Source organism: Oncorhynchus mykiss, chromosome 23 (genome assembly GCF_057628025.1).
Source record: "Oncorhynchus mykiss isolate SJ-2025 chromosome 23, ASM5762802v1, whole genome shotgun sequence".
Lineage (NCBI taxonomy): Eukaryota > Metazoa > Chordata > Actinopteri > Salmoniformes > Salmonidae > Oncorhynchus > Oncorhynchus mykiss.
Window position 1 is genome coordinate 34,471,202 of NC_143044.1, and position 10,529 is coordinate 34,481,730.

At 40.2% G+C, this 10,529-nt stretch overlaps 1 protein-coding gene across 3 annotated transcripts; it reads left to right on the forward strand.

Moving 5' to 3' along the window:
- The first annotated feature begins 287 nt into the window (after window positions 1–287).
- On the forward strand, window positions 288–10,496 carry LOC110502814 (sphingomyelin synthase-related protein 1). Of its 3 annotated transcripts, none has more exons than XM_021581115.3 (6): window positions 288–491; window positions 3,110–3,697; window positions 5,135–5,230; window positions 5,600–5,717; window positions 5,973–6,123; window positions 7,353–10,496. In XM_021581115.3, the coding sequence occupies exons 2-6, from the start codon at window positions 3,129–3,131 to the stop codon at window positions 7,658–7,660; spliced, it is 1,242 nt and encodes a 413-aa protein (XP_021436790.1). In that variant the 5' UTR covers window positions 288–491; window positions 3,110–3,128; the 3' UTR covers window positions 7,661–10,496. The 3 variants fall into 3 exon arrangements, 2 of the variants coding, with proteins under 2 accessions (XP_021436790.1, XP_090073476.1); XR_016491095.1 differs by having other exon boundaries at window positions 291–491; window positions 5,605–5,717; XM_090217350.1 differs by lacking the exon at window positions 288–491 and adding an exon at window positions 2,327–2,551.
- The last annotated feature ends 33 nt before the right edge of the window (window positions 10,497–10,529 follow it).

Here is a 10,529-nt window from a genome sequence, read left to right on the forward strand (position 1 = left end):
CTTCCTTCCCCTCAGTCTAAAATTAAAATGGCCTGATTTATGTCTGTTTGTGTAGTTAAACTTAGACCTATGTCTTAAATCTTACATATGTCTTGCAACTTTACATAGATCTAAGGTCGGCTACAGTGAGTGACTCACCAAATTTGTATATATTCTACATTATGTTATATGTGATTTTATGGGTCATGAACAATGCATTGAACTACTTACTGTGTTTTGCATACCGATACTGTAATTTCACCAGTAGAGGTCATAGTACAAGAAAACTGACTAGCCCGCCAGTGCGCGGCTCTTCTAGTATTTACGGTCGTCGCTCCTTTTTGGTAATGTCAACAGCAAGGCAGATACTATAATCAGCAGCCGGGCGAAATGATTTGCCTCAATCCTCTTATTGCACTAAACGTAACTATAGCTTCGTCAGATTCAAGTGAGATGCCATATAGCTAGTCATATTACTCGCCGCGGCAGCTAAAAGTTTAATCTGAATTCTGGTGAGTATTTACTGCTAGATTACTAGCTAACCTATCAGCCTAACGTTAGCATGCTAGCCAACTGGTACACTATGCCTGAATGTACGCTTTGTTGCTAGCTAATGTATTCTGAGCATGGAAATTAAATGTGTTCTGCATATTTTTAGGAAGCTACACAGCACGCTTACTGGGCTTGGCGGTATATCAGTCAGTCGTGTAGTTAGTTAACTATCTAGTTAGCTAATGTCAGTTAACTAAAGTCCTCAGCTGTATCAGCTAACTACTGTAGCCACCGTCATCCCTGCCTGGCCTGCTAAAGACTACGCTGTTGCCAGAGATGTCACCACCATTCTCTGTGTATTGTGTATTTGATATTAGTTAAAAGCCCACAAGTGATCTGTATTGCGTTCAATGGGTGCAATACTTAAGTGTGGAAATACCATCACATGGGGACAGTTTGTATTGCCAGGGACACTGTACACAGTAGTGATGTGCAGGCAGAGAATACAAATACATGTTTAGAACTGATCATTGATCACATGGTGCAAGAATTAATGCAATGAATTGATTATTGATTGTTATGATGGACACAGCTTTGTAGAACTAAAACATACACATCCTCTGTTCAACGAACTCGAATCGTTTGGGGTGCTGCTGCTGCATGCGTTCTGTCAAATCGTTCACGATTTAGTCCGGTTGCGGGCACAACTAGACCTCGTTTCAAATGTTCCAAGAAATTATCTTATTTCTATGCCTAGCAATCAACAAATGTACCGGTACATTGTTTAAAACACGGTTTTACAAGTCTGTCACAAATAACAGCTCCAATAATCCCCTTATTGTGAACGAGAGAATTGTAGAATCATTACTATTTATACTTTTCCGTTCTTCTGACCCAAATGAACGAACTGAGTCGAAAGATTAGTTATTTTAAATTAAGGAGTCGAAAAAATCTGAGTTAGTAAAAATAATCGTACTTCCTGTCACTAGAACACTGTCCTCTACCAAGTTAGCCGATTAAATTCAACTCCATGATTTATTATGGAGTTGAGCAGTTGGAAATCCCGCTCATGGAGTGGTGATTTAGCCCCATTCAGGCGCTCCAGTCTCTTACCAACTGCTCCGCTAAAAACCTCTAAATGCTCACAACTGTACTAAAACAACAACTACAGGTAGGCCTAAAGGTTTTTAGGCAAAATAACCCAATCAAAACAGAAAGCTCATTGAACATGGGAATATGCCAGGCCTATTGGGCCAAAATCATTTATGCCTGTATTGTATAGATAATAGAACAAAAAATGAACGAAACATTTAAGAGAGAAGTTTTTTTGTTTATAAATACTTTGCTACAATGATGGACTTAGTTATCTACCAACCTCATTCCTGTCTTTTAGCATTTACACGTAGTAAGTGCGCCAAGGCCTTTTGTAGGGGAAGAACTCATTCTGATTGGCTGGGCCTGGCTCCCCAGTGGGTGGGCCTATGCCCACCCATGGCTGAGCCTTTGCCCAGTCATGTGAAATCCATAGATTAGGTCCAAATGAATTCATTTCAATTGACTGATTTCCTTATATGAACTGTAACTCAGCAAAATCTTTGAAATTGTTGCATGTTGCTTTGATTTTTTTTGTTCAGCATCGATGGGCTGCTGCATTGTTGGGCTGTCTTTTTATGAAGTTTTTAAAAATGTGTCCTTGTGACACACAGCCCCACCTGAAAGAATGTAATGGATGGTTGCTCTGTTCTATAAACAGAGGCAAGCAGTCTAGTTCAAGTTGCTCTTTACCCTATATGTAACTACTCTCGAATTCCACAATGGAATAATGGAGGGTGTGGCTCTCAAGATTAAGCAACTGTTTCTGTTCCTTTGTCTGTCGTCAATATCAGCTTGGCACACAGTTTCTGTACTTGAGGGATATAGGTAGATAAGTACATAAGTTGAAGTCTGACAATGTGTACTGTAGGCTAGGCTAAGTCCTTTCTTAGGAGCACATATGTTTCAGTGGAAAACTGTTTTTAGTGACCACAATTTAACAACCAGATGGGAGGAGAAGGTGAAGTTTGTCTTGAAGCAGTGGATAGTATGTGCCTCTTTTGTCAGTGATATTGCTGCTACTCACTGTTTATCTTGGGATAGTCACTTGATTACCTCGACTAACCTGTACCCCCGCACATTGACTCGGTACCGGTACCCCCTGTATATAGCCTCGTTATTGTTATTTTATTGTGTCCGTTTAACTTTTTATTTAGTAAATATTTTCTTAATTATTTTTTAAACTGTATTGTTGGTTAAGGGCTTGTAAGTAAGCATTTCACCTGTTGTATTCACCGCATGTGACAACATTTGATTTGACTCATGTTGAAGTCTTGCTTGGCTTAATAGGGAACCAACAGTATTTCTGAAATGCTGATTCAGTGGAAATGGTGGATGACTAGTTCTCTATATAATGACACAGTGTTGCAGTGTTTTCTCTTACATAAAAGTACCGGGTACTGACTGCTACAATAGATTTGGGGACTTCCTTTTTTATTCCTCATCTTTTCACGTGATATTAAATCTGTCATGGGATAAATACATAAGGGCACATGCGAGATTTGGTTCTTGGAGTCGAGGTTAATCTTTTGTTTGTTTTTTACAGTTTTCAGAGTGAACTGGAGATGTCTAGCAGCACCCAGTTGAACATCCGACAGTGGACCACCAAGCATGTAGCCAAGTGGCTGAAGGACGAGGGCTTCTGCCACTATGTAGACCTGCTGTGCAACAAGCACCGTCTGGATGGCATGTCCTTACTCACCCTCAGCGAGTACGACCTACGCTCTCCCCCGCTTGAGCTCAAGGTGCTGGGGGACATCAAGAGGCTGATGGTGTCCCTCCGCAAGCTGCAGAAACAAAACCTGGACATCCTGGAGGAGCTGGGGGTCCCGTTCGACGGACACTCCCCTCAGGGTGGCGGTGGGGACTGGCACTGCAATGGAGACTCCAGTAGAGAGTGTGATAACTCTAACACAGACACTGCACCGGTTGGGGAGCAGTATCTTCAGTATACAAATGGGAAGTACAAGCATGGAGGGAGCAGGAGGCTGGACCCTGAGTACTGGAAGACGGCGCTTAGTGCCATCTATGTTGTGTTCGTTTTTGGATTTACCTCCTTCGTCATGGTGATCGTGCACGAGAGGGTGCCGGACATGCGCACCTACCCACCCTTGCCAGACATTTTCTTAGACAGGTGGGTTGCTGTTCCCCACATCCTAAGTAATGTACATGTAGACCTGCTTGTAACTGTTCAGCAAATACCTCTGTTTTGAATGTCAACATAACTGATGCTGTGGTGATAACATTTTACTAGGAACCAAACTGAACTTACGCTACTTGAATTTTTTGAATTTGAACTCTTGCTTGTTTTTGCAACGGTGTCCAGTGTTTCACCTATACAGGCATAGGGTGCCATTTGGGACACAACCATAGCCTATTCTGAAACTAAATAGCATGCCCTGCCATTAACAGTTTTCTTGACTTCTCCTACTTTGAGTAGATTGCTTGCTTGACCTTCTGTTCATGATGACTTTCATTGCTCTTGACAATTTTAGTAATTTAGCAGACGCTCTTATCCAGAGCAACCGATAGTACTGAGTGCATACATTTTCATACTGGTCCCTCGTAGGAATCGAACCCACAACCCTAGCTTTGCAAGCATCATGCTCAACCAACTGAGCCACACAGGACTTGAATGTCCAGCTTGTTCTAACTGAGAGTGTAGTTGGACTTGCTCATGGTGTGATAATGTTTCAGATTATTGTTGGCAAGATGAGTGGGCTTGTTTTTTGGTAGGTTTCCACACTACATTCCTTCCAGCTATAGCATTTCTTAATATTATTCAGTTCCTTTGGCTTTGATGCCTCATGATTGAGTATTGCTCTGTTCAAGTAGACTGTGATTTTGCTGTGATCTGATAGGAGTGTCCGTGGGCTGGGAATATATGTAGCACACAGGAGGACATTTTTCTCTGTTAAGATCATTTATTTTTTAAATTTTGAGCCAAATGTAAAATATTCTCAGTGCTAGAGGCATCACCACATACCCTGGTTTGATTCCAGGCTGTATCACAACCGGCCGTGATTGGGAGTCCCATAGGGCGGCACACAATTGGCCCAGCGTTGTCCAGGTTAGGGTTTGGCCGGGGTAGGCTGTCATTGTAAATAAGAATGTATTCTTAACTGGCTTGCCTAGTTAATAAAGGTTACATAAAATAAACAATTAAATGAGAAAGCAGCAACTAGGCTAAATGTAGCCCTAGGCTCCCTGCGTTTATCATCTGACTGGCAGGTTGTCATACCTGACACAGAGGCTTATCTTAATGCAATTGAGAGGTGGCTTGCTGTTTGCCTTAACCTCATGCAGGTGTGTTTTTCCAGTTACACTGGATTAGGCTTGCAGTTTGCATCTACTAGGCTGTTTCGTTTTATCCAAAGAAGTCATATTGAATGTTGATAGCATAATATTATTCATCTTATTATTATTATTATTATTATTATTGGCTATTATTTGTTAATGGTTGTGATACTTCATAAACATTAGCCAAGCCTGGGAAAATAATCAAAATGCTCAATGCCAGGCAGCTTGCATTTAAGTAGATTAGCCAATAAACATTTCTTTCTCTTAACAGTGTACCTAGAATACCATGGGCCTTTGCCATGGCAGAGGCATGTGGAGTGATCCTGTGTAATATCTGGCTGCTAGTTCTGCTGCTGCACAAGCACAGGTAGAGTACTGGCTACTGACTGGTCCATAGGAAAATATGTCCGTCACACCTATAGCCTAGACATTATTTAAACTAGTATCTCGAATTTCACCATGAAATGAATAGAATTGTAAAATGTTTAACTCGTCCAGGGTTAAGAAAAAATAAGTTTTTACTTCTCCTTAGGGACACCCACCTGTTCCATTTATTTGAACTATTCCAGAGCTAGCACACCACATTAAAATGATCAACTAATTATTATGCCTTTTGACTACTTGAATCAGTGAGTTAGTTCAGGGTTACAACAAAGTTGTGAAACTTGCGGGGGTCCCAGAGGAGAGGTTTGAAAACCACTGGTCTAGTTCATGTGTAACGTCTGCTCTGCTGAAGGTCAGTTCTGCTGCGGCGCCTGTGCAGCCTCATGGGGACAGTGTTCATGCTGCGTTGCATCACCATGTTCGTCACCTCTCTGTCAGTGCCAGGACAGCACCTGCAGTGCTCAGGAAAGGTACTACAGCTCCATGCACATGCGCGCGCGCGCACACACAGACATCAGCATTTCCTCCAGGTTGAGGATGATCTCATAACACACACACCTCAGCATTTCCTCCAGGTTGAGGATGATCTCATCATAACAGACACACGTGTAGCTTTTTATAGATACAATCTGGCCACACTGTACAAACACTATGGGTAGCAATTTTCTTTCTTCTCACGAGAGGGTAAAATCTCAATAGTGACACTTAACTTCTCTTTCCCCGAGATTTATGGTGACATGTGGGCAAAACTGCATCGAGCTCTGGCCATCTGGAGTGGATTTGGAATGTCTCTCACAGGTGTCCACACATGTGGTGACTACATGTTCAGCGGTCACACGGTGGTCATCACCATGCTCAACTTCTTTGTGACAGAATGTAAGTGTTCCATATCATTTTACTGTTACTTTCACTGTCACCTGTTGCAGACAATAATTGTAATTGACTGTAAGTGGGAAGAACTTATGTACATCATGTGTTGTCCCTTTGCTGCCATCATGTGTCCATTAGCTGTAACTGCATGAAGGGCATCAAGACCAGACCATTTATATAGTAATATATGCCAATTTACCTGATGCTTTTGTCCAAAGCGACTTAGTCATGCATGCATACATTTTCCGTATGGGTGACCCCAGTGGGAATCAGATCCACGATCCTGTCGTTGCAAGCACCATGCTCTACCAACTGAGCCACTGACAGATTTTAAACTGTTTTATAGCAGCATGTGTACTAACGAAGACCAGAAGGAGAGCACACATACCACCTATTTTAAAGTCCCTGAATTGGTTGCCTGCTAGTTTTAGAGTTAATTTTAAAATGTTTTTAAACCTTTTCAAAGCATTACTTGGCCTTGCACCCAAAATACGTGTATGATATCCTTTTAAGATATGTGTCCAGTCGGTCTGGCCTTTTAGTTGTTCCAAAGTTCAGGCTGCCATTAGCCATTATGGTCCTGGCCTTTAGAACAGCCTACCGGAGGGGAGGGGCCTCAGAAACTGTAACTTTTTTACTTTATAATATTTTTAGCCGTGCTTTTACTTTGTGTGCTTTTAGCCATACTATTTGATCACATTCTATACATCTTATTTATTTCAATTTATTTTAATTCATTCGTCTCATGTCCACTGTTAATTTATTATTGTTTTACTATTCTTTTGAATTTCTCATTTTAGAAAATGTATTAGGTTTTTAATGTTCTCACCTTTTTTTGTTTTATTTGTTAAGCACTTTGAAATGCATCCTCTGTGAGAAATGTTCTCTATAGGTGCTTCAACACCTGCATTGCTTGCTGTTTGGGGTTTTAGGTTGGGTTTCTGTACAGCACTTTGAGATATCAGCTGATGTATGAAGGGCTATATAAATAAATTTGATTTGATATAAATTAAGTTTGACTGATTTGAAAATCGCATACAGATAATGGGTCTACACTGAGACCAGAATCAATAAAGATGTCATTCAATGCATTCTTGAGGCAATAGGAATCTGGTCCAAAGTACTGCACTATGTAAGGGAATAGGGTGTCATTTGGGGCATAACCTGAGTTTTAACATGACTGAAATTCAACTTTCTAACTAATCAATTTTCTGTTTTTATGTGTACATCAACAGACACACCAAGGGGTTGGAACTTCATCCACACCTTATCGTGGGTCCTAAACTTGTTTGGGATCTTCTTTATCCTGGCGGCCCATGAACACTACTCCATCGACGTCTTCATAGCTTTCTACATCACAACCAGGCTTTTCCTGTACTACCACACGCTGGCTAACACCAGGGCCTACCAGCAGAGTCGCAGGGCCCGCATCTGGTTCCCCATGTTCTCCTTCTTCGAATGCAACGTCAACGGCCCTGTGCCCAACGAGTACGGCTGGCCCTTCTCTAAACCCGCCATGATCAGGAGGATGATTGGGTACTAGGTGGTAGAGGACACCCGTCAGCGACGCAGCCAGAAGGACATTGATCTCATCTAATAGACACTACTGGTGACTTTGAGCCCTGTTGTGCTATTTTTGCTACTGCCCTCTGAAAGAAGTTGCTAACTGTGGTTATGTGATATCAACTTTATATTCCAATATCTACAAGAGATTGCTAACTGAGATGGCTTGTGGGATCCTATTGGTGCCATGGTGTGACCGGGTACAGACAGAGATGTGACTCCTCATATTCTGTCCCATGTCAGCGTGTTAAAAAGGGATTAAAGTAAGGCTTGTGTCTAAATTGACAACCTATTCCTCATGTAATCCACTACTTTTGACCAGGGCACATAAGGCTCTGATCAAAAGTGGTGCACTACATAGGGAATATGGTGCCATTTGGGACTCATGCTTTCATCAATTTTCTCTCTTCATTTGAAAAGGGATATGTTTTTTTATTTTTTATTGTCCCACAACTTTTGCCACAAGATCAATAATCTGGTTACAGATATGTATGTGCTTTAGTCAGTGCCTCTTCTGTTGTTATGGTATACATTCTGTTTATGGCATGACGACAAACTCGACAGAGGAGTTAGTCAGTGCCTCTTCTGTTGTTATGGTATACATTCTGTTTATGGCATGACGACAAACTCGACAGAGGAGTTAGTCAATTCCTCTTCTGTTGTTATGGTATACAGTCTGATTATGGCATGACGACAAACTTGACAGAGGAGTTGACTAAAGCACAAACTGATCTGCTACTACCAGGCTACCATTTCAATGCTTAAGGGCTCAGACACACCAATAGGGTTTGCTGGTCGGGAGTAGTTAGCACCTCTGAACATAATTTGCAAACCAAGTGCACACTCATTTTACATGTAGAATTGCTTGAAAAATGTGAATGATCTGCAGACTAACGCTAGATGCACATGTGTTGCAATGTGTGTGAGCCTTAAAAGCTCTTGCAACCTGTTAGATAATGGGGGGAACAGCAAGCTATAGGTTTGGGGAAACATAAAAGCAGAATTCTCAGGCAGCCTATTGTAACCAAACACATTATTTTAAGTCAGTAAAGTTTGTTGAAATCTAAAATTCAACAGCGTTAGTGAAATAGGCTATTGTGTGTTCACTAGATATCCTGAGAAGTTAGGGCACTTTTCATAATATTATTGACATGTTTCTTTCAATGTTTTATCTGGACTCTAGTTCTAATACAAGTATGGACCACCTTAAAGGCAATATCAAAACATCACAGATGATACTGTTGCTGAATTTATGTATAGCAATATCATAGTTCAAGATGTTGTGACTGGTCTTGTTACTTGTTTGCCATTGTTTCTTTAGGTAGTGTGTAAAGCTTCTGCATTCCTTAAGACACTACTGTGGTTTTGACAGTATTACTAGAATGCTGATTGAGTCATTCATGGCTCATTTTGAAATGAACTGTTTTGGTTTCCTTTATAATATTTGTATTGTTCAGTTATTATCCTGCCTTGTCCTAACTAGACCTTACCGTAACCAGGGTCGTTACTTAGGAGATCGCAAAAAGCAGCCAAAACTATGGAATGGAAAATGGTGAACAATTGTTTTAAATACCATTCCATTTGCCAATAGCTTTAGTTGTTATAGTAACATTGTCTGTGTAGGTAATGCATATCTCAAATATTGAATTTTGTTGAGTTTTGTACTAGCTTGTAATTTAGTAATTGACCAAGATTCACGATAAGAATAACATACAAGGATATCTACAAAGTAATTGGAAAAAAATTGTATTTTTACTTCTTCCATAGATCCCTTGGACTTACTTTTGACTGCATCTTATTTATTTCATTTGGTATATGTAAATACCATTTTTTTAAATAGGTATTTGATGTACTAAAAGGTTATTGCAACATGCACTTAAGCAGGAATATGTTTACAGTTGTGCGGAACTATATTTGTTTGAAACACAATGTGCTTTTATGTATAGGATTTATTTCAGAATCACCCTTTCACCCAAATCATTGAAAACAAATGCAAACCATCACAAAGTCCCCCACAGTAACTCAAATCAGGTCTGAAACTGCCATTGATGGTATTGGTTACAACCCACTTAGTACATATTTGTAAAACAATGAAGTATTACTTCCCACTGGGCACAAATGTGAGTTCAACATCTAGTTATGATTTACATTTTATTGTGTCGTCGACACATGAAATTATACAATTCCTGAAATTCCTTCACGTTTGATAACATTTTGCAAATCCAATCAGTTTTCCACGGTGATTCAACGTCATCACATTTGAATGTTTTTATTGAAATGGCATAGAAACAATGTTGTATCAATCAGTTTGAGTCCAGTGGGTTTTGTCCTATATCCATCCCATCATGTTTTATTTTGAATTTCAGCTGTGGAATAGTTACTTGTACTACTAGGCCTAGATCGTAACCCGTTACTAGTTGAGTCTTTCCCTTTCCCCCCCACCTTTCTTATAATTCCAACTAGTTCCTAATGCATAAATATTTTGGTTTGAGTAATGCCAGCTCATGTGCATGCTAGCTAGGTAGCTAGCTGCAAATTCATAGTTTTCTGCTAAGATGTTAGATACATAATTATGAATGATGGCTTTTCTCTCTTGAATTTGTTCTTAGTTGTCACTTTTAACCCCTCTAATAAAATGTTACTAATCCTTATCACCGGTGTGGTTATAGCGGTATGTTACTTATCTTCAAGATACAGTAATTGACTACCAATGTAATGAAAATGTAGCAATAACAGCCAGTGTGGTTGTATTGGGTTAATCAATAATGTCCTGCAAATGACAAGTGTCTTTACCATCATTAAACAGTAGAAATCAAGGGTCTGTCGTCTTGGATGTGATTCTTCAATTG

Excerpts from the sequence above, each read along its gene's own strand:
- LOC110502814 (XM_021581115.3), top strand. The coding sequence starts at position 3,129 with ATGTCTAGCAGCACCCAGTTGAACATCCGACAGTGGACCACCAAGCAT. Across the intron at positions 5,231-5,599 it reads CTGCTGCTGCACAAGCACAG|GTCAGTTCTGCTGCGGCGCC; the intron begins GTAGAGTACTGG and ends GCTCTGCTGAAG. Across the intron at positions 5,718-5,972 it reads ACCTGCAGTGCTCAGGAAAG|ATTTATGGTGACATGTGGGC; the intron begins GTACTACAGCTC and ends TCTTTCCCCGAG.